The 23778-nt window shown below is 38.1% G+C and overlaps 4 protein-coding genes across 14 annotated transcripts; 3 read left to right on the plus strand and 1 right to left on the minus strand.

The window, feature by feature from the left end:
• Positions 1-7287: 7287 nt before the first annotated feature.
• Positions 7288-10235, plus strand: LOC104238764 (probable carbohydrate esterase At4g34215). 11 transcript variants are annotated; one of them, XM_009793228.2, is made up of 4 exons: positions 7288-7483; positions 8599-8636; positions 9033-9691; positions 9864-10235. In XM_009793228.2, the coding sequence occupies exons 3-4, from the start codon at positions 9152-9154 to the stop codon at positions 10119-10121; spliced, it is 798 nt and encodes a 265-aa protein (XP_009791530.1). In that variant the 5' UTR covers positions 7288-7483; positions 8599-8636; positions 9033-9151; the 3' UTR covers positions 10122-10235. The 11 variants fall into 11 exon arrangements, with proteins under 11 accessions (XP_009791530.1, XP_070027592.1, XP_009791533.1 ...); XM_070171491.1 differs by having other exon boundaries at positions 9036-9691; XM_009793231.2 differs by having other exon boundaries at positions 9076-9691.
• A 92-nt stretch (positions 10236-10327) lies between these two features.
• LOC104238766 (putative pentatricopeptide repeat-containing protein At1g74400) lies at positions 10328-12298 on the minus strand. Its single transcript, XM_009793235.2, has one exon. The coding sequence runs from the start codon at positions 12063-12065 to the stop codon at positions 10785-10787; it is 1281 nt and encodes a 426-aa protein (XP_009791537.1). The 5' UTR covers positions 12066-12298; the 3' UTR covers positions 10328-10784.
• A 284-nt stretch (positions 12299-12582) lies between these two features.
• On the plus strand, positions 12583-14241 carry LOC104238763 (pentatricopeptide repeat-containing protein At5g66520-like). The gene has a single exon (XM_009793225.2). The coding sequence runs from the start codon at positions 12583-12585 to the stop codon at positions 14239-14241; it is 1659 nt and encodes a 552-aa protein (XP_009791527.1).
• Positions 14242-17308: 3067 nt separating this feature from the next.
• On the plus strand, positions 17309-22332 carry LOC104238762 (protein NEN1). The gene is made up of 6 exons (XM_009793224.2): positions 17309-17786; positions 17903-18060; positions 18882-18928; positions 19413-19476; positions 20792-21423; positions 21857-22332. Exons 1-6 carry the CDS (start codon positions 17396-17398, stop codon positions 22086-22088), a joined length of 1524 nt encoding a protein of 507 aa, XP_009791526.1. The 5' UTR covers positions 17309-17395; the 3' UTR covers positions 22089-22332.
• The last annotated feature ends 1446 nt before the right edge of the window (positions 22333-23778 follow it).

Below are 23778 nucleotides of genomic sequence, written 5' to 3' on the forward strand. Positions count from 1 at the left end.
TTGGCCTCATGCTATGCAAATGTTGACTGTCGTACGAAGATGGTTAGGTTCCAATTTCCGGGTGAACCCGTCATTGAATGGAAAGGGAACATTGCTACACCAAAAGGTAGGTTTATTTCCTATCTTAAGGCAAGGAAAATGATCTCAAAAGGTTACATTTATCATCTCGTTCGCGTTAGGGATGCGGAGGCGAAACCGCCTACTTTACAATCAATCCCTGTGGTCAACGAATTCCCAGATGTTTTCCCAGATGAACTCCCAGGCCTTCCTCCTGAAAGGGAGATTGAGTTTAGCATTGATGTGTTGCCTGACACTCAACCGATCTCTATTCCTCCATACAGAATGGCCCCGGCAGAGTTGCGAGAGTTGAAGGTGCAGTTGAAGGACTTGCTGGATAAGGGCTTTATTAGGCCTAGCACTTCACCTTGGGGTGCACCAGTCCTATTCGTGCGGAAGAAAGACGGGTTGTTACGGATGTGTATCGACTATCGACAGTTGAATAAGTCTACTATAAAGAACAAGTATCCACTTCCAAGAATTGATGACCTGTTTGACCAACTCCAGGGTGCCAAGTATTTCTCTAAGATTGATTTACGTTCAGGGTATCATCAGGTGAGGGTTAGGGAGAAGGATATTCCAAAGACGGCCTTCCGGACAAGATATGGGCACTTTGAGTTCTTGGTGATGTCGTTCGGGCTAACAAATGCCCCAGCAGCTTTTATGGATCTCATGAATACTATATTCAGGCCCTATCTTGATGTGTTCGTGATTGTATTCATTGATGACATTCTAGTGTATTCTCGTTCGGAGGCGGAACATGCGGGCCACTTGCGGATAGTATTACAGACGCTTCAGGATCGTAAGTTATATGCTAAGCTCTCCAAATGTGAATTCTGGCTGAACTCAGTAGCATTCCTTGGCCATGTGATATCTGATGAGGGTATTAGTGTCGACACTCAGAAGATCGATGCAGTAAAGAATTGGCCGAGACCTACAACACCATCAGAAGTCCGCAGCTTCCTAGGGCTAGCAGGATATTATAGGCGGTTTGTAGAAGGATTTTCCTCTATATCATCACCATTGACTAAGTTAACACAAAAAGCTACCAAATTCCAGTGGTCTGACACTTGTGAACGTAGTTTTCAGGAGCTGAAGAATCGATTGACATCTGCACCAGTGCTCACTCTTCCTGAAGGAACAGAAGGTTATGTGGTATATTGTGATGCCTCAGGTATAGGTTTGGGGTGCGTATTGATGCAGCGTGGGAATGTGATTGCTTATGCATCAAGACAATTGAAGAAGCATGAAAAGAATTATCCAACCCATGATTTGGAATTGGCTGCAGTAATATATGCTTTGAAGATATGGCGGCACTACTTATACGGCGTCCATGTTGACATCTACACAGATCACAAGAGTTTACAATACATCTTCAAGCAGAAAGAGTTGAATTTGAGGCAGCGTAGGTGGCTTGAATTATTGAAAGACTACGACGTCGAGATATTGTATCATCCCGGTAAAGCCAATGTTGTGGCAGACGCTCTCAGCCGTAAATCAATGGGAAGCTTAGTACATATTGAGGCAGGTAGATGGGGGTTGATTAAAGAGCTTCATCAGCTAGCCAATATGAGAATCAGATTGTTAGACTCTGATGACGGAGGTGTTACTGTACAGAATACATCAGAATCATCTTTGGTAGCCGAGGTAAAAACACGACAATATGAAGATCCTATCTTAGTACGATTAAGAGAAAGCATTCAACAGTGTAAAAGTATGGCTTTTAGGATCGGAAAAGATGGGGCACTGAGATACCAGAGCCGATTGTGTGTGCCTAATGTGGCAGGGTTGCGAGAGAAGATTATGAATGAGATTCATCAATCCCGATATTCCATCCATCCCGGCTCGACAAAGATGTATCATGATGTCAAGGAGCAGTATTGGTGGGATAATATGAAGAAGTCTATTGCAGAATTTGTAGCCCAGTGTCCCAATTGTCAACAAGTAAAGATAGAACATCAGAAACCCGGTGGATTGCTTCAAAATATAGAGATTCCGACCTGGAAGTGGGAGGTGATTAATATGGACTTCATTATTGGATTACCTCGCTCTTATCATAAGTTTGACTCCATCTGGGTGATAATTGATCGACTTACAAAATGTGCCCATTTTCTGCCAGTGAAGACAACTTACACGGCTGAAGATTATGCAAAGTTGTATATCAAGGAGATTGTTAGGCTTCATGGTGTGCCCATATCTATTATATCAGATCGAGGAGCTCAATTTACGGCTAACTTTTGGAGGTCTTTCCAGAAGGGTTTAGGCACACAGGTAAATCTCAGCACTGCATTTCATCCGCAGACTGACGGACAGGCTGAACGTACCATTCAGACACTGGAAGATATGCTACGAGCATGTGTTCTAGATTTTAAGGGGAATTGGGATGATCATCTTCCACTCATAGAATTCGCCTATAACAATAGCTACCATTCCAGTATTAAAATGGCCCCATACGAGGCACTATACGGGAGGAGATGTAGATCACCAGTTGGATGGTTCGAAGTCGGTGAAACAGAATTATATGGGCCAGATTTGATTCACCAAGCTATTGAGAAGGTGAAAGTGATACAGGAGCGATTGAGGACGGCACAAAGCAGGCAAAAATCTTATTCTGATGTCCGACGTCGTGATCTAGAGTTTGAGGTTGGTGATTGGGTTTTCCTGAGGATCTCACCAATGAAGGGTATTATGCGTTTTGGGAAGAAAGGTAAGCTGAGTCCAAGGTATATCGGGCCGTATAAAATTCTTCGACGGATTGGACAGGTTGCTTATGAGTTAGAATTGCCATCCGAATTGGAATTTGTCCACCCGGTATTCCATGTATCTATGTTGAGAAAATGTATTGGAGACCCTTCTCGAGTCGTCCCTATCAAAGATGTACAAGTTACAGAGGACCTATCATATGAAGAAGTGCCAGTGGCGATATTAGATCGGCAAGTCCGCAAGCTGAGAACAAAAGATGTAGCTTCTGTCAAAGTATTGTGGAGGAACAAAAATATGGAAGAAATAACATGGGAAGTAGAAGAGGAGATGAAGTCTAAATACTCTTACTTATTCCAAAATGAAGATAACAAGGATGTTGGTGGAAGACAGGAAACATTGGAAGAAGAAACGGCTTTATGAGGTAAGCAATAATTTGAGAATACTCCTCCTTAATACAAAATGGTGATATGTAGATAATGTAAATATGCATAATGCTTTGTGTAGCCTTGTGAAGCCATATGTTGGGCTTAATTACATGCAAGTTTTGCTAGTGACCATTTTATAGGGGAAAATTGATCGGAAATTTCCATTGGAATCCACGGTGATTTAAACTCCCCATAAACCCTTACATTCGAGGACGAATGTTCCTAAGGGGGGAGGGTGTTACAACCCATATCCACATGTGTTAGTTCATGCCATATATTAGTTAACATAAATCCAAGAAGGAATTATCTTTGAGATGATAAGAAGTCAATCCTATTGGTCTTAAGTGATACAAGAGTGTATAAGGGTGATTAACCAATATTAGAAGTTAAACGAATCAAGGATGTTGTAACTCGTATTTTCAGGTAATCTAGCGGTGCTTAATACACTCAAGAGGTCATTTATTAAGGTATTTTAATCATATAATATCCGTATCATAAGTCTTGAAGTCAAACGAGTTATGAAACAAAAGTCGACAAAAGTTGTCGCAACTTAGGTTCATAATTTTACTTAAACATTAGGTCAAATGTTTCTAATCTTTTCTCATAATTTACAAGGAATTACGGGGTGATCTACCAACAAAATTAAAGATCTATGAGTCTAGTTTCCAACGCATTAAACCGTTCATCAATACGATGTCGTAGTAGAGAGATATTCGCGTTTTCGCGAGACTGCGCCAAACACCTCTCTATGGGGCCCACTAAGGCGGTTTAAGTTATTTGGACTTATATAGGATAACTCCAACCCGTTTTAAGTCATTTCTTCTTACTATTTTCAGACCTTAGAACCCTAGGAACATCCTCTCAAGGTTCTCTCAAGATTCAAGACCCAAAAAAGGGCAAACAACACAAATCAAGTGTCGGGAATTCCGTGGCGCTAGTAAGTCTCTTGTTCTTCTTGTTGTTGCTCATTTTTGTGTCGTTCCAGCTCGTGTGGGAGGTTGTTTTAAAGGGTTTATGTTCTGTAAATACTCCCTCATGTTCTTAATATCAATCCTAGGTGATTTCAAGCCTTCTAAAGTGATTCTAGTGCCGAAAAACACTAATTGATCGCTAGTTTCATTTTTTTGTTGTTGTGGCAGCATTGGAGGGATATTTCTTGGAAATTTAAGGTCAAATTGGAGTTGTTCTTTCTGTATAAAGGTAAGGAACCTCTTACTCTATATGTATTTAAGATTATCCAAGTTGCGGCTAAGCCATTGAAGCTAGAACTTGTGAGATATATATCGAAAGGTTTGGTAGTAGTGTTATTGTTTTGTGGACTGTTTTGCGTTGTTGTTGGGCTGCGTATTTTACTACTATCTTGTGGAGTTTTGGAGGAGGAAGGGTGTGGAGAAACACCATATATATGTAGGTTTATGGGCTGATAGTTATTCGTAACATTTCCAGGTTGTTTGACACGACTACGGTGGTCGTCGTATGTATGGAGTGATTAGGCTGTGTGTGGACTATTTTGGGAGGCTCAATATGTTTATTATTGATGATGTTTGGGCTGTTTGGTGATTGTTTTGAATGGTGTGAGGTCATATATATAGGGGAGGTGCTGTCCGTTTCATCGTAAAATAGGTTGTGGTCGATACATAATAGTTATGACGCTTAAATGATAACGATAGTATCGTTTCTCTTATTGTAGACTAAGGAGTTTTGACAATTGCATAGCTTGAGATTGGGGCAGTATATATAAGGTATGTGAGGCTATCCCTTTCCTTCTTTTGCACGACTCCGATTGTACATAATGTAATGAACGAGCTTCCAAAGATACTCTACTCTTAGAAGCTAGCAGTACTTACATTGTTTTCCCTCTTATGGAACGATTGATGTTAATGTTGCTTCTCTTATTCTTATGTTATCAATGTTGTTCATACTTCCTGAATCTTATAAGGTTCATAGTGAAGACTTAGTCCTAATAACGTGTACAGAGGATACCGACCTTACGTCACTCCGAAAGGTTTAGAATGTGATTCCATGAGTCGAGCATGCATTATATATATGTATCTATTTTACTCTACCGAGCCACGCTATAGTTGGCCGGGTACGACACCTATTGTGCAACCACTGATCAGTTGGGTTTTACCGAGCTCCACGTGGCCGGGTACGATTCTACCGAGCCTATTATGGCCGGGTACGATATGATGATGATGATGCCCACAGAGGCGAATGCTTTAAAGGTTTATGTATTTATACATATGTATCATGCATTTCATGTAAGTAGCCCTCAGAGGTACTAAGATGTTACAGGTTGTATATTCTCTATCCTTGCTTACATTACTGATCGTATTTATGGTTCCTTGCCTTACATACTCAGTACTTTATTCGTACTGACGTCCTTTTATTTGTGGACGCTGCATGTCGTGCTGCAGGTCCTGATAGACAGGCAGGTGCAGCTCCCCCACCACAGTAGACTGTCCAGTTCAGCGGTGATTGGCGAGATCCCTTCTCCGGACTTGCCTTGGTCTTGGTATGCAATTTTTGTTATAGACATTATGGGTATGTCGGGGCCCTGTTCCGGCTATGTTGCAACACTTATGTTCTTTTAGAGGCTCATAGACAGGTGTCGGCTCATGTATAGTTTGGTATGCCTTGTCGGCTAGTTTTTGTTGTATAGTCTTTCATAGTAGCGTGGTAGCTCATACCTTATATGTAGTTTCTTGATTGTCTGGTCATCCCCTGCTATGTATGTTCATGCCGTCATATTTTATTGCTGGTTGTCCATGATCCAGGTCTACCATTTATATTGATCTCGTCAGCCCTAAAAGATAATAATGAAGGTTAGATGAAATGTACGTTGGTGCTCGGCAAGTGTGGTCGGGTGCTAGTCATGGCCCTCCAGTTTGGGTCGTGACATTATGTTACTCTTCTTTATCTGTCAGAAGGTTTTTTATTCCTTCTTGTTTTGTGCTTGCGTAAATTATAACAGAGTTGGTCAATTATTGGAGAATTTGTTGATGAACTGTTAAAACACTACCCACGTCTGCGATCGACACATGGCCGGAAGGTACCCATCTGAGCCTGCTTCTGCACTGCACTTTGCATGGCAGCAGGAAAGTTACTGTCTTGTTATATTTAACTCCTCTAACTGTCTACTCCATAACCTTCTTCAGGTTTTAGAAGTCAGGCATGTGCTTAACTAGGACAAGGGGAAAGCTGTTGAGTTCTTACTTGAATCATTGGGTGAGTGGTCTTTGACTGCTTTATGGAACTGTCCTGAAGGTTTTAAGATGTGTTATTAGTTGAATCACATTCATCGCAAGTGAAAAAAATAAAACTAACATAATAAGTATTTTCTTTTGTTTTGAGGTAAATTATTTACTTTGATAGAGTACTAGAGGAAGAAGAATTTTTGATTATTTAATATATATATATATATATATATATATATATATTCTCTTAACGGGTTAACGGATTATCCGTTAAGAAAATTGAATAATCCGCCCCAAACCGATAAGCCATTAATAAAAAAATTTCAAACCGTTCCTCATCCGTTAAATCGTTAACCTGATACCAATAAGCCATTAAGCTTCAATTTCGGTTCGATTTTGAACACCCCTAGCTTCGGGTGTAAAGCTGTTTGCTTAGATTGAAGGGTGGACATATAATGAGGGGTGATACCATTCTTTAAAACATAGCCACAATATAAAACTTATTGCAAATATAGCCAGTTATTTCTTGAATTGTTATCCTTTTTCAGTTTCAAATTGTGTGCGTCAATTGCATGCTTGTTATTTTTCCTCTCCTTTAATTTTATAGGTGTTGCGGTAAAAGTTTCGTTTTTGTAGATATAGAAATTGACATTGGTAATGTTTTTAAATTTTTACTACAATAACAACAACAAATCCAGTGTAATCCCATAAATGGGGAGGGGGTGTTTCCTTAGTTTGCACTCTATAAATTGATATAAGCAAATTATATTATTTCCTTTTTACCCCTTTAATAATGAGTTATTTTGTTCTTTTACAAAGAAATTAATAAATACATTAGGAAGCAAACCATAAAAATAGGAGCATAGGTTGTAAATTAAAGAATAGCGTATACAATAGGAATGCAAAATGCAAAGATTTCAATATCTTCGTAGTTATTACCAAACCGTCCCTATCTCTACAAACTGGACTGCTTAAAAATGCAAATGCTCAATAATGTTGATCTTTGAAATCCTTCATCTCCGGAATGCCGATTCCACGGATTTGGGTACCAATTTCTATCTTTGGAGTTTACTTTGATCCTTCGGTTATTCTCGAATTACAGTAATCTCCTTCCCCATTTTCTTTTGTTGACTTGCCTGTAACTACTGGAATTTTGAATGTCAGTTATATACTTTTTCTTTTACATTTTGACTGATTAAATCTTTAATATGGTATAATCAGTGGGTATTGATCCTTGAATTAGTAGCTTATTTTTAGTGTGATTTTTTTTTTTGGTTCTGATTCAGACGGTGGGAAGAGGGGCTCATGTTTACTATATTTTGTATATCTATATAATTGGATGGTTGTTACTCGATTTCTTTGTTTGCTGCTACTGGTGAAGCTAGGAATTTTCCAAAGGGCGTTCAAATTTGAAAGATGTGAAAAATTACCCGGGTGATCAATATATGTTATATACCTCTAAAATCTAATATTTACACAGTGTAATTTTTTTTATGAAGGACAGTCAATTGACCCTCTTTAAGACATGTAGCTTTGCCCCCCCCCCCCCCCCAACCTTGAAATATTGGTGAAACGGTACGAGCATATTTACTACTGCTATTAAACCACTAATTGGTGGAAGCTACACTATCTGTAGGGAGATAAACCCATACTTGAACAGGATCATCACAATTTGGTGCCAGCTCCGCCACGTAGGACAAAGGCTTCATTGGCATGTGTTTTTTCTTTTCTTTTTTGGATCTTAGTTTTGTGTCTAGTATGGCTGCCGATGTTGATTTTATTACAAAATGGCTAATTTGTACCATATGCTAGATGCATTTTATCAGTTGATTTAAAAGAAGAGTAATGCCATTTCTTTGAGCTAATATCCATTGGCATTTATGAATCAAGTTCAAGTTATGATAATTTTACTTTACTAATAATAGACTGAGATGAGCTTATATGGAGCTACAACATTGGCGGTTCATTTTATCAATCCCTATTTGCTTGGGATTGGGACATGATTGTTGTTGTTGTTAGATGCTGTGGAAGTACTAAATCATCTTTTTCATGCCGATTTGATGAAATATTTAGTAGCAAAAGAATGTGTGACCCTGGTCTTCTTAATTGAACTTCGATAAAGATTCTTTGGTTTGTTCGAAACTTATTGAATTGAGAAGCCTGCTAGTTATATTGTTTTTGTAATAGTTTTAACTCGACATGTTTTATCTTTGAAGGTGTAATCTCTATGAAACAAGAGGTTTCGAACAGACAGGTAATGATAATATTATAGAAGTGATGATAGTAGTAATAAACAACTAAAGAGTATCATATGTCTGAAACTTATAATCAAATTGGGACGAAATTTATCTTTTCTATGTTATCACACACGTTATATCTGCAATTAATGCAACTGCGATTGCACGTCTATAGTAGGTTAATCTGCTCTTTTATGGTAAGCATGTTGTTTCTGCTGCTAATGCAGTATTACATTTCTTCTCTGTCGTTCTCATTTGAATTATCCTTGATAACTTTTCTTATTCTTATGTTCTATTTTAATAATGGTTCTCCTGATAAGTAGGAGAACTTTGTTGATTATAGAAGTTTTTTTTTTTTTTTTTGCCTTTGTTGGTGGCCAACTTCTTTACGAATGTATTTTTTTGTACATCAGAAGAATCACTGACAGATAAGTCCAAATTTGATGGCTTTCCCAGCAATTTCACCATCTTTGTCTTTGGCTGAGAGGGACATTTAAACATACTACTGAAAGGGCATCCTCAGCTGTGTACTATGGCCTCCGCCCCAGAAAATGAAGCTTTTACCCCTGAAGACATATTCATCCTCTCCGGCCAAAGTAACATGTCTGGTCGTGGTGGAGTAGATAAGCATAATCATTGGGATGGAATTGTTCCACCTGAGTGCTGTTCTGATCCAGCCAAGATTTTCCGTCTTAGTGCACATCTCAACTGGGAGATGGCATGTGAACCACTTCACCGTGATATTGATACAAAGAAGACCTGTGGTATAGGACCTGGAATGTCATTTGCAAATGCAATTAAGGACAAAATAGGAGCCATTGGCCTGGTGCCATGTGCCGTAGGTGGAACTGCGTTAAAGGAGTGGGGAAAAGGGACACACTTGTATGAGAACATGATAAATAGAGCCAGAGCTGCCATGCATCAAGGTGGAAAAATTAAGGCATTGCTTTGGTATCAAGGTGAGAGTGATACATTATACAAGCATCGTGTCGAGACCTATAAAGCTAATATGGAGAAGCTAATACATAATGTGCGTGCAGATTTATATATGCCTTTTCTGCCAATTATTCAGGTACTCTATCATAGTTTGTTTCAAAACTAATGATGGCTAATTGAAATTTCATGAGATACCTTTATCCAAGCGTTGTTTTGTATGATGAACTGATGTGAAGATCTATGGCATAAAGTTCTTGATTATTTTCATGTAATCTAACTGCACGCATTATATGTTGTACTATATGCAGGTAGCAATTGCATCAGGAGAGGGAAAGTATACTGAAAAGATAAGACAAGCACAAAAGAGGATTGACCTCCCAAATGTTGTTTGTATCGATGCCATGGGATTGCAACTCAAGGAAGATAACCTCCATCTTACGAGTGAAGCTCAGGTCAAACTAGGCCAAATGTTTGCTGATGCATACCTTACTCACTTTGCAGCCACAAAGCATTCTTCTGTTCACTCGTCAGTGAAACGATCCTTCTTTTGCTGTTGCCTTAATTAGATGAGCAGCTTATAGAATGGAAAAAGCAGTATCAGATCATTTAGTTTGAGAAATGAACTACCACAAAACAGATTTATTAATTGTTTGTATAAGAAAGCTAATTTATCTGTTTGATGTTTTTTTGTGAAATAGACGATGAAAAAAGCAACTACTGCATTTTGGCAAAGAAAGTAAAGATTTCTAACCAACATCGGATCCAGCTTTAATATTAACTATAAAGGATATGAGGAGAGGCACGAGAGATGGTGTAAGGATCATTCCTTTGTTCATTTAAGAAGCAAAATGGAAAGAGGAAAAAAAAAAAGAAGAGAAAAGAGCATGTAAATTTTTCGTGCGTTCCAAAATTGTTATAGTATATAGAAAATACAAGGACATGATAAATAGAGTATCAAGTCTTTACAATTTGTGGATTTTTATCATGTCTTTGTCATGTCCGGGCAGTCTTCTTTTTCCTTCACTTTGTCAAATGCCATACACTTATCGGCATCCTTGCTATATACCAGAAATTTCTTTTTGAATTCACAATATTACGAACAGTCATATATTTGAAACTTTCTGCCCAATGTCATTGATAACAAGATGACAAATTGATAAATGTTCTTATGTCCCGACGAAGAGAGCAAGACCATAGTGCAAAGAATGAGCATTTCCCTTTATTAACGTTCAAGAATGCAACTTTCCCACCTCAACTGAACTGCAGCCAGGAGTTCTCCTTTGTCTCATCTCATGTCTTAGCATTATTTTCTCCTCCCACATGCCTTTGGCAGCATAAATATTAGACAATGCAACATCATCACCAACGACACTAACCTCTAACTCGCCTAATTTAGACCGAGCCACCGCAGCAAGTTCTACATTGCCTTGAACGCCAGAGGCACCCAGTAATGTCCTCCATATAACTGCATTTGGCTGGATTGGCATTGCCAAAATAAAGCTATACGCCTCGTTTAGCAGCCCACAACGGCATAACAAATCCACCATGCAGCCAAAGTGAGAAAGCCTAGGCTTTAAGCCGTACTCCTCATTCATACTTCTAAAATACCTTTTCCCCTCTTCCACCATCCCTGCGTGGCTACAAGCCATTAGAACCCCTATAAACATGACATCATTGGGAACAAGTAATTGGTCCTTAGTTTCTCGGCTTTTACTTGATCTTGACTTGTTTTCTTCTTCCAATGCTGAAAACAGCCTTAGCGCTTCCTCTGCTTGGCCGTGTAATGCATGCCCAACAATCATGCAAGTCCAAGTCCTAACATCCTTAATTTTCACATTATCAAACAATAACTTAGCTTTTCTGATATCCCCACATTTTACATACATGTTCAACAGAGCATTCATTAAGCATAAATCTTCGCTAAAATCCGTCTTTTGACTTATCAGCTCATGAATCCATTCCCCTTTATCCAATGCCCCTAGATCAGCACAAGCCGATAGAGCAACAGTGAGTATTACCTGATCAGGCTCTACATCATCCATTTGCATTTGCCTGAATATCTCTATGGCTCTATTTGGTTTCTGGTTCTGGACATACGCCGAAATCAGTGAAGTCCAACACACAACATTCTTATTGGGTATTTCATCAAACACCTGATGAACATCAGCGACACTTGCAGTTGCAGCATACAAATTCATAAGCGATGTTTGAAGAAAAATGATGGGTTCGTACCCAAGTTTAATGACAAGGCCATGGGCTTGTTTGCCTTCAGTGGCCAGGGAATTTTTAGTGCAAGCTTTGATGACATACAGTAGAGAGTAGCTATCTACTGCAGAAATCTTTTTTCTCAGCAAGTCAGAGAACAGCAAAATAGTCTTGATAGGATTAGACTTGAGGTAGCTTTTCAGGGTCAGGTTTGCTCTTGCTGGTTTAAGTTGTTTATGGAAATGGATTTGGGGCTGTTTTGCACTGTTAAAAGAATTGGCCACCTTGTGCAAGAATCTTATCATCTCGTCAAAATGTGTTGAACTACTTTACAGCGTCTTCATAGAGATAATTCTGCTGTTTTACAACAATCAGTCAAGGATGCCTGAATCTAAACTAGATGTGATCTCCTATATGAATAATCTATAGTCATTTCGCTCTATTTAAGACAAAAAAATATTATTGGAAAAAACTAAAAACAAAAAATAGAAAGTGCTACTCGTAGGGTCATAGATCACTGACCAGAGTTAGATTTGAAAATTACTTATTCTAAACACATATTACAATTCCAATTGATGCATTTCTCTTTGTGACTGCATAGAAAGGCTCATAAACAATTTGTAGTAGAAATATCAACATCTTATATTATTATGTACTGTAGTGGATGAGACTGCTCCTTTCTTATCGGACACCGGGCACCGGGGCGGAAAAAAAGAAAAGAAAAAGAAAGTGACTTTAATTTTATATCTCGAGGGAATTAACGGACAACTTCACTAGTAAACGACTGCAGGCAATTTGTCTCTGGATTAAACAAGAGGTTGAATGTTAGTTGAAGAATCAATTCCCGCCAAACAGAGAGGATCAAGAGCTCTCCAACAACGTCTATTCTCTCTCTTGCAGAATTGCAAATCCATTAAACAGCTAACACAAATCCACGCCCACATCATAACTAATGGCTCTACCCAGAAAAACTTCATTATTGTTAGACTACTTTCTCCGCTTTTAACATCTTACAATCTCAAATATGCCGACCAAGTTTTCCGTCATGTCCAAAGTCCAAGTACCACCCTTTGGAACCAAATTATCAGGGGACATGCCCGTAGCGAAAACCCACAGAAATCTGTTGAGCTTTTTAATCAAATGGAAAAATCAACTGCTACGCCTGATGGTTACACATATTCCTATGTACTTAATGCTTGCGCAAAAGGGAATTTGTTCAGGGAAGGTCAGCAGCTTCATGGGAAATTTTTAAAAAAATGGTCTTTGCTAAATGTGTTTGTTCAGACCAATTTGGTTAATTTGTATGCAACTACTGGAGAGGATTACGGCATTCATGATGCACGGAAGGTGTTTGATGAAATGAATGAGAAGAATGTCGTGACTTGGAACTCATTGCTTTTTGGGTATTTTAGATATGGGGATGTTGATGAGGCTCTTAGAATTTTCGACGAGATGCCAGATAAGAATGTTGTTTCCTGGACGACCGTGATTGCGGGATGTACACAGAACGGAAGATGTCAACAAGCACTGGCTTTGTTCCGCATGATGCAAAGGCGCTATGTGGAATTTGATCAGGTGACTTTGGTGGCTGTTTTATCAGCGTGTGCTGAATTGGGAGCTCTGAATCTGGGGAAGTGGATCCATTCATGTGTATTTGAGTCCTCACAGTTTAGGAATGAGCCAGTGCTGGTGTCATTGTACAATGCACTTATACATATGTATGCTAGTTGTGGCGAAATAGAGGAAGCTTATAGGATATTTAAAGTGATGCCAAGAAGAACCTCAGTTTCTTGGACAAGTATAATCACAGGCTTTGCAAAACAAGGGTATGCGCATGAGGCTCTTACGATTTTCCAGCAAATGGAAAGCTGGGGAGGAAATGATGTTAGACCGGATGAGATAACGTTATTGGCTGTTCTGTTTGCTTGTAGTCATGCTGGTTATGTCAATGAGGGGTATCGGTACTTTAAATGTATGAAAGAAACTTGGGGTGTGGACCCGAGGATTGAGCACTATGGATCCATGGTTGATATGTTAAGTCGTGCTGGACTTTTCGATGAAGCCGTGGCACTTGTTGAGACAATGCCTATGAAGCCAAATGAGGCTGTTTGGGGCGCTCTTCTTGGTGGATGCAATATACACAAAAATGTGAGACTAGCTTCTAGTGTAGCTCAAAAGTTAGCTGTGGAGCTTGAACCTGATAGAGCTGCTGGCTACTTTGTGCTCTTGTCAAATCTATATGCAACTGATAAGAGGTGGCGAGATGTTGTCGTCACAAGACAGAAGATGTTTGGAATAGGAATGAAAAAGCCTCCAGGTCAAAGCAGAATCGAAGCTGAGGGTACCATTCACAGTTTTCTGGCCTGTGACCTAAATCATATGCATGCTTGTTCAGTCTATGAGATGCTTGGTCTGCTCACTGGTCAAGCCAAATTGCAAGGTTACCAGCCAAGTGTTTCAGAGGAGGAACTAATAGTTTGAAGTACATCCGTGACAATTTGCATTTTTGCATGGAGTGAAGCAGCACTTCTTCCACTGGAATCAAGTGTCTGGAAACACATCCCCTTTCACCCAGTTGAGCCTCATACCCCTAGTGATTTGCTGGTGGACAAGTAATTTGCATGGTACATCTTTTCCTTTCAGCAGTTGAATGGCAATGGGAAGTCTTCTTCTGGAGATGGGGAATAGGTATCTCCAGATAACAATGGTATTACAAGATCTGGACTACATCAACAAACACAATGTGAGAGTTCTTAAATATCTCAAATGGATGATGAAGGCATGATCACCCTTTGCCAAACAGCAGTTCAGCTACTTTATGCTTTTAAGCAGGTTTTGCTGAAGTTGAGTGAGGATTCAGCAAACTTGAGATTTTTACATAATGTAAATTTTGTAGCAGGTGGTTGTGACTGGGGAGAGGAAAGTTCTTGCTGAAAGAGCAGCGCAGCATGCTGATTGTTGACTATATATTATGTTCCGACTAACTGTGATGATGCTCAACATAGTTAAACTGCATGTACAATAATTCTTGTGAACTCCTTCCCTTTTGAATCATAATCCATTTGCATCTCAGTTATTGCTGTCTCACAAAATATTGATACTCATTTGGCACTTAAATGAAATTGGAGAGGTTCAACAAGGTCGTGTATCGCATTATGACACACATGAGTTACATGCATATTGCATATGTAAATGCCATATTATCTGGAGTGATATGATGTGAAGTGAAGTGATGCCAGAATGCTCTGGTGAAGCATCTTCAACAGCATAGTGCTTCGCATGCTGGTTCAGCATTGGGACAACATTTTGTTGGTAGTTAGTAAGTATTGGGGATTTGAGGAATTTCAAATTGTCCTTGAAGGCATCTCGTCTAGATTTATTAATTATTACTATAATTTGTCGGTGATACTAAACCTTGTTTATTCTCGGTGTTATTCTGGTTTGTTGTAAGGGGTTGCATTTGAGACTTTATTAAGTCTGTAGTAATAGTTTTATGTAAATACAATTTTGGCTTGTGTGAGTTGACTGAGTTCCTTCTTTATCTTTGGTTTATGAGAACAAAATGATAACCAGTTTTGCATGGGATCCGGACTTTTGACATTGCCGGACATTTTAAAGACATGTAAAGCTTCTTCATATAGTTTGTCTAAGCAAGTAAGGCAGAGAGACGTGAAGGTTGAGGTATACTAGGAATCCCCTGGATATGAAGATTGCTTGCCTGTCAGGGAATCGTCTGAATTTCAGAATGTAAGCTATGAAAGAAACCGTCTAAATGGGTATTATAATTACTAGTAATTAGTAGTACTAATGTTCAAGTAATAGTGGCATACACGTTAGATCTATTAAAAAACATGATTCATTTGACATAAGCTTTTGGCTTTTGAATCTTTTACGCTTCAGGATATCCCCTGCGCTAAACAAAGAATATGGGACAGCAGTCATGCTTTCACTAGCCCAAAAAGAAAAAAAAAACAAGGAATTGTTGTCTCATTTCTACAAGAGTATGTTTTCACGGCATGAACCCGTGACCTCTTGGTCACATGATAACAACTTTACCGATTACCCCAAGGCTCCCCTTCAATATTAGAAATAATTTAATAATTTTATCTTAAATAAGATAAATTACAGTCATGCAAATATATATGATCTTTTTTATACCATAAATTTAAAAATAATTTTTTTCCTATACTACATGGTTAGTCGAATACCGTCTCGTAAAATGAGACGCGTGATTAGTTTGTTCACCTCCTAAGGTACATAAGGAGATAAATTACAGTCAGACAAATGACTCGCTTTAGACCTCAAGATATATATATATATATATATATATATATATATATATATATATATATATATATATATATATATATATATTTGTCAAAGTAAACGAGACGCGTGAGTAGTTTGTTAACCTCTTAAGGTACATATGGAGAAACTAATTTAAATTTATTTCTCAAAGTACATTTAGCTTTAGCTATTAAATCAAATTATACATTTTTTTACTTTATCAATTATTTCGAGCAATCAATTGAAAGCTAATATAAATATGTGATTGGTCACCAAAATCGATTTGTGATAGTATGAGTAGGGGTGGACAAAGGAAACCAACAAATTGCATCAACCCGATAATCCGAGTCAAACCGAGTAAAAAAACCCGACTATGGTTTGGTTTGATTTGGTTTGGTGTTGAAAAAAAAATCCAACCATAATTGGTTTGGTTTGGTTTTAACTAAAGAAAGTCAGACCGAAACCAAACCAACCCGACATTACATATATAGAAATTTTAGATATATTTAATATATAAATATACTCATTGTGATGTAATATATAAATATTTCTTAAAAAATTTCATAATTTTATCTTTTAAGGTATTATTTCAAGGTTGGACTTAGAACTTTTGAATGTTCCAATAAATTTTATAGCCATTAATATTAGTAAATTAAATAATGCTAATAAAAGCCCAAACCAAAATCAAATCAATACTAATGCTAACAAAATAGATTCAATTCAATACTACGAACGGGAATATATTGAATATCTATTTTTTGTTTTGCAATAATTTAGATAAAATGCATAACCTATTTTTATTTTTTCTTTAGCGTTTAGTCATGTAATTAATACTCCCTTATTAGTCTACTTATTTTAGCATGGCTTAGTACTTTTAGATTATGTTTATTTTTATTATGACTTTTTAATTAGCAATATTATATTACATAATTTTATTATCTTTATTGTTGAATATTTTAGGATAATACCATGACACATCTCATATTTTGTATTATTTTCTTGGAAAATACTTTATATAGTTGTCTCTTATTAGGATTAAAGAAATATTTTGAGCACAATCATATGTTTTGTTCTACGAAGATTTTACCGGAGAAAAAAACCCGAATAACCCGAGAAAAACCGAGAGTGAAAAACCCGAGTTTTATTGGTTTGATTTGGTCTTTAAATTTAATAACCCGACACAATTAGTTTGATTTGGTAATTATAAAAGAAGCAAGTAGGAACTAGGAAGACATGAAATTTGAAGCCTTCCGTGTGAACATTTCACACGGCTCCTTCCTCCCATTCAAAATCTCCCTCCCAAGCTATCACCAAAATTCCCCCCCAAGTAACCTATCTGTATACATGGATGTCTCTATACATAGCCACAGAAGCCGGGAAGAAAGCACCATTTTTCTTCTCCTGCACTTTGTTTGTTGTTTCATCTCTAGTGTTTGATTTTGGAGCTAAAGGAAAAAACATGATAATGGGCGATGAGAGGATTGAGGTAGCTTTCTTCGATGTTGAGACAACTGTACCGACCCGATCCGGACAAGGATTCGCAATCCTAGAGTTTGGGGCTATTCTTGTTTGTCCAAGGAAACTCGTCGAGCAGGAGAGTTACTCCTCCCTAGTACGGCCCACTGATCTGGCCCTCATTTCCACACTCTCTGTTCGCTGTAACGGTATTACCCCAGAAGCAGTCACAAACGCCCCCACCTTTGGTGAAATCGCTGACAAAGTCTATGACATTCTCCATGGTCAGCTCCACATCACCCAGCTCACGTGCATTTTGTAATATTCTTTATTTTCAGTGTTTTTGCGCTGTGTTTTCTATTGGCTGGCTTTTGAATTGATTATTATGTTGTTTGTGCAGGGAGAATATGGGCGGGCCACAATATAGTGAAATTTGATTGTCATCGGATTCGGGAAGCATTTGCTGGGATTGATAGGGCAGCACCAGAGCCTAAGGGAATAATTGATACATTGTCCTTATTGACTCAGAGATTTGGAAGGAGAGCTGGTGACATGAAGGTATATAAAATGTTCCAACTTTATGGAAAATATTTATGTAACTGAACTAGGATTAGTCAACTGATTAATGAATCAGTGTGGTTTAATGCGTTTTTGTGTTTAAATTACATAAAGCTTACTAGCACCTGAATTGTTCACGTTAATCATATGAATTTGGTTTTGATCTCACACTTTAGTTTAGGATGTAAACATCAGGCTTGCTAGGAGTTTGCTTCAATGGTTATTGCAACCTTTTTCTCTGTTGAAGCCACTGAATAATAAAGGAAAGAATAAAAAATTGTTTTACATATATCCAATATGAGCATATCAGCTTATATCAGCCTAGTAAATTGCACTATTCTTGTGAAGCATGTCATCTAGGAGCCTAAACATTCTCTCTTTACGGTCGGGAGTTTCTTTTCGAATTTAAATGTGATCATTTCTGTTCTCTCAAGGCTTACTTTTCTATTTGGTTAGTTAAATGGATTAATGTAATGCTGTTCTTTTTCTCTAAACTATGTTTTGCTCTTATTAGGAAGTAAAGACAAAGAGAATAATGGGAAAAATTTCCATCATTAAATACCACATATTGTTTAGAGAAGCAGGAGTATTCAGTTTCTTTCTATTTCTCTTCTTTTTGCAGTGCTTTAAAGATAAAAGTAAAAATTATTTTTTAATATTTTTTATGCAAGAATATGGAGTTTAGGCCACTTGCGCTAAATAGGAGAGATGCGGAAGTTTTGGGTACTGTAATGAACTAGAAATCTCAAGGATGCAAGCGTTCTTACTTTCAATAGTTAACTGCTGATTGGCTTCTTCTTTTTTTCTATATCATTTTCCAGATGGCCTCACTTGCTAGTTATTTTGGCCTTGGACAGCAAACACATCGGTAAAAAACTTTTTTTTTTGTGTTTTTCCGTAAGTTGAATATCAAGTTTCAGTTACCGATTATTGTAACTAAAGGTTAATGCTCTTTGGCCCTCTTGCTTACCTTTATTAACTTGCAGATTGGAAAACGTGGAATATGGTTATTTCCTTCTTTTTAACTTCCCACTATGCTTATTCTTGCTCAATATACCTCAATAAGCAACATAGAATGTGTTAATAGAGTTTGGTTCATGTCTTAATTTTCTTGTTTTCTGCAATTTGTATTCAAGTTAGGTGCTTTGTTCTTGCATCCTCTTTTTTGCCCCTGTTGAAGCAGGGGATTGGGAGGGTAACTCTTGTTACTTTTAACAGAGAAATGTACTGCTGGTGGGAAATGTAATGTGCTCTTTGTTTGATACTTTTGATGCTTCTTTTCCATGGAATTGCAAGTTCTTACTCTTTCTATTGATATTGAGAATGCAAATGTTTGCTGTGATTCTTCTCAGGAGTTTGGATGATGTCCGAATGAATCTTGAAGTGCTGAAGTATTGTGCAACTGTCTTGTTTCTGGTAAGCTAGTCATCCATCACACCTAGTAGTATTTTCTGTAATTTGTTTGGTCGTAAGACATTGTTTTGTTCATGATGCTTAAAGTTGGGAGAATGTTAGCATTACTTGTGAAGTTAACCCCATCTGACATGTTCTGATTTTTCTTCTTGTTCTTGTCGTATTATTTTCCTTTCCCCCTTTCCTGTCTTTTACCATCCATTGATATCGAGCAAAATATATCTAAACTAAATGCATTACGCTACAATATTATTCTCTGTGGTTCAATTCCAGTTTCGGCAAACATAAGAACTCCAGATGATATTGGTAATTGTTATGATCAATCAAAAGCCAAGTTGCATAGAATGGTCCTCCTTTGTTTTGGTCTGTTGCTAAACACCTGAAAGACTGCAGCGCTGAGTGTAATCCATAGGTGTAATGGATTTTGTCTTTCTAATTGCCTTAACGGAGGCGCAAATTGTATTCTGGACCACAGCTGAGTGTCACAGGCTAGAGTTTGACAACAAAAATAACATATGATGGAGAATTTTGCTGTCTCACAATTTCTGGGCTGGTCTGATATTTTCTGTGTTGACATATAATCAGAGGAAATAGTGGCACTGCTGATCCTCAAACTTGTTCCTTAGACTGACCTTTGAAAGGCTGGCCAAAATAGACTCGCCAAAGGTTTATACTGTGGCATTGATGATATGACTCGGGATACACACAACGGAATATTAAAAACATTAATAAAAATAGAATGATAGAAATTCCAAAGGAATTGAAAAACAGAAAAAATCTTAGATTCTCACTGAACGTCCATGGTGACAATTGATATATGAAATCATGCACCCCAAAGAACAACAAGAAAGAACCAAAAATATAAAGATTAAACAAGAAAAGAATTACCCCAAAGAACTAAAGCTTGAAAATAATTCCTAAGTTCACTTCAAACAACAAAGTTTCTAACCTCACCAAGGTGTTTGTAATGACAATATGCAAATTCTCTCCTAAAGAACAAGTTTACCAAGTATTTTTTAGCTATTACATGAAGCTAAGGAAAGACAATTCCTACTCATTAATGAAAATTAAAGCTCTGACTGTATTAAAATTGAGCCAAAGATTATCTTTACTTTAATCCAGTGTCCCCGACCTGATCCTACTGTGGTTTCGTTTCTGTTGGTTTTGGGGTACTGCCATCAGCCTGCTTTTCTCACCCTTAAATGGATGCACTTATGTAGCTTTTATATTGTCATTCTATGAACTCGGGATTGATATTATTTGCTTTCTGAACTTTTGTTTTGGCTGAACAGAGTAATGAATTATGTCTATGCTGCAGGAATCCAGCCTGCCAGACATATTTACAGAGAACAGTTGGGTGTCTCCTAATGCTACTACAAGAAGCCGTGCTAATGGGAGAGCTTCTCCAGGGGAGACGGGCTTCAGTGCAGATAGACCCTCGTCAAGTGTCAAGATAGAAACTTATGTGGAGAGGATGGCAGAAATCAACCCTTTTAACATGGCCAGAGTGGAAGAGTCCCTTCTATCAGATGACATGGAAGATGAATCTGGTTCATATTCTCCAGGATCTTCCACAACTGCAACTGAGAGTTTCATTGGCTGCCCTGACTTCTTAGAACCAAATGAAATCTCAATACCTTCGGTCTCTGTAAGTCTTGCCCCTTTTTGTCGTGGGTCTCAGAAGATACAGGTATTGCACGACTATGGTGAACTACAAATTTGCTGTAGACGAATGAAGGTGCGGTTTGGTGTTAGTTCAAAGTATGCTGATTATGCTGGTCGGAGACGATTGAGTTTTGTGGTTGATGCATCATCAGACCTGTGCCAAATCCTGGATGCAGTTGATAATCTTGCTCAAAAACTATCTGTCGACTCAGGTAGCAGCTCAGAGTGGAGGCCTGTGGTAACTAGAAAACCTGGCTTTATGAACTATCCTACTGTCCGATTAAAGTAAGTTCAAATCTTTCTATTTTGCACCTCTGCAAGTGAATATGCTTAGTTTTCGTGTTACTCAAAATGAGGAAAGCTTATGTCTATGCTTGCATTTTTTTTCCTGTGTAGTTACTGCTAACTTTTCTTTATCCATTCTCACCTTAAGCGTCCTAACGTTCAAGGATGGATACATGTCTTGAACAAATTATGTGCTCTTATCCCTCAGAATTTCTATCCCTAGTATTCACATGAGCTACTACTGAGTTTTTCAGTTCATGGTTAGTCCAAGTTTCTTATTAAAAGCTAGGACATAAGAGTTGTGAAATACCTCAGATAAAGTGGTGGTGTTATATTTTATGTCCTCTGTGTTAGTCCTGCTCCATTTACCGGAGCAAGCAGCTTCTTTTCACTGACATGTAATAAGCTATTCTTAACATGTGTAAACATGCAGTTTACCAACTGTTATAGATGGTAACAATTCCCGCTGGATCACAGAGATTTACCAGAAAGAATCTTCTACAACACAAAAGCTCGTCTTTAGTAAATTCGATGTGACAGAACTGGAGTCCTTGATAACACCAGGAACATTTGTGGATGCTTACTTCTCTGTGGATTCATATGACATCCAACAGAATGCTGGCATCCGTTTAGTCGCAGAAAAGTTGATCCTGCACTCCACCTAATAGTAATAGATCAGGTCCCAGATTGACTTGTATAACTTAAACTTAGGTGGCTTGGACTGTTTATGAGATTGACCATAGTTAGAATGATTCCTGTGAAATCTTTCAAGAGGGAGACTTTAATTAGCTCTGATAAATTGAAAGGTTTTATCCAACCTATCACTTGTAAGTTAAGTGAACTTTGTTCCCACGTCTTTGTGTTTAATGTGATAAAAAATTCACAGGTGACTTTACCGTGTTGTTTTTATTAGTTGGACGACCATTTATATGTTATTCCTTTTGACAGATTCAATATATATGACTGACTCAATAATCGCCCTATTTTATACACGTTCACTACGTGCAAGAATTCAAATGCATTAGATCTTTTAATTATTAGACCTGACAAACTATGTTTTCAACTACATCAGTTTAACATCTTCTTCTATTACTATTTATATAATACGCAATTCAACATTAATATAGTATTTCATGTTAAATTAAAGGTAAAACTCTTTCTTTAATAGTTCAACTACTTAAATCTCGTTCAATCCATAAACACGTGCAATTTCATCTCTAATTGACTTATCCGCCCTCATGTTTACAATCGGCCAATAAATAAAGGAAACAATAATTTTTTTTTTACTACAATTATTAGTAATTAGCCATACTTAATGTCACAGGGGTGATTTGTGCCACTCGAACTCAGCCCGAGGTTCACCTCAGTGCGGCAGTCAAGCCCAGCCTTGACTTCAGCCTTTCCAACACTTAGTTTTATTTGTAGGGACGTTTGAACTTGGAATGAAAATAGGCAGCAAAATCTGTAAATAAAGGCACACGATATACAGGAATTTCTTCCCAACTTGTATTAATGAGTGAATACAAGAACACAAAAGCCAACCCTATGGCCAAGACAAAGAATTCCCTAATTCCCTGCCCCAAAATAGTTTTCCCACCCTTAGGAAAATAACTTAGACGATTTTTGGCTAACAATGCCTTAGACTAAGTTTCTGCCCCCTTTTGGACAGCCTAGGCAAATATTTAAAGGCTACAATCAGTTGACAAAGCCCCAACTGATGGGCAACAAGTTAAGACAAAGTACAAAAACGTGGGCACACTTTTAGGCCATGATCAGCATGTCTTAGAAGAGGTTGCAACTGCCAACTGCTTCCCATGTGCTTGGCACATGTTTTTCCAACTGCTGCTTGTGCACAGTTTGGTCCGATTTCGCCCAGCTGCTTTGTGCCAAGGCTGGCATTGCGCCCAACCTTGTCTTTGACACTGCTCCGCGCCAATGTCATTGCCACAGCTCGCCATCCACTGACTTAGCCGCACACGTTCATTGTCAAAGCTGCCCGCCCATGTCAAGTCGCCCCCGACTTGATCAAATCTGTCCGTATCATTTGCCTTTGCTTGTCCCGCCTTGCCTTGCCTTGCCTTGCCTTGTCTTTGCCCCTGCTTGACATGGCTTTGTCAAACCGCACATCTAAGAAAAATGCGCCTTGCTTCCGTTCAAGATGCGTTTGTCGAACCCTGCATTGTCCGTCATGCCGAGCAGCCCTTCATGATGTTGCCCCATTTTTCAGGTTGTGCCAAGGCCATCATGAAAATCCTTGTCACACCTGCCGAGGACCTTTGTCAGGGGGTTAACACTTAACTACCATGTATTTCACACATGATCATAATTAATAATATAAATGAGTGTAACATAGAT

This window comes from Nicotiana sylvestris, chromosome 3, assembly GCF_000393655.2.
Source record: "Nicotiana sylvestris chromosome 3, ASM39365v2, whole genome shotgun sequence".
In the NCBI taxonomy this organism is placed as follows: Eukaryota; Viridiplantae; Streptophyta; class Magnoliopsida; order Solanales; family Solanaceae; genus Nicotiana; species Nicotiana sylvestris.

Excerpts from the sequence above, each read along its gene's own strand:
- LOC104238766 (XM_009793235.2), bottom strand. The coding sequence starts at position 12,065 with ATGATAAGATTCTTGCACAAGGTGGCCAATTCTTTTAACAGTGCAAAA.
- LOC104238762 (XM_009793224.2), top strand. The coding sequence starts at position 17,396 with ATGTCTCTATACATAGCCACAGAAGCCGGGAAGAAAGCACCATTTTTC. Across the intron at positions 17,787-17,902 it reads AGTCTATGACATTCTCCATG|GGAGAATATGGGCGGGCCAC; the intron begins GTCAGCTCCACA and ends TTGTTTGTGCAG. Across the intron at positions 19,477-20,791 it reads GTGCAACTGTCTTGTTTCTG|GAATCCAGCCTGCCAGACAT; the intron begins GTAAGCTAGTCA and ends TCTATGCTGCAG.
- LOC104238763 (XM_009793225.2), top strand. The coding sequence starts at position 12,583 with ATGTTAGTTGAAGAATCAATTCCCGCCAAACAGAGAGGATCAAGAGCT.
- LOC104238764 (XM_009793228.2), top strand. The coding sequence starts at position 9,152 with ATGGCCTCCGCCCCAGAAAATGAAGCTTTTACCCCTGAAGACATATTC. Across the intron at positions 9,692-9,863 it reads CTTTTCTGCCAATTATTCAG|GTAGCAATTGCATCAGGAGA; the intron begins GTACTCTATCAT and ends TACTATATGCAG.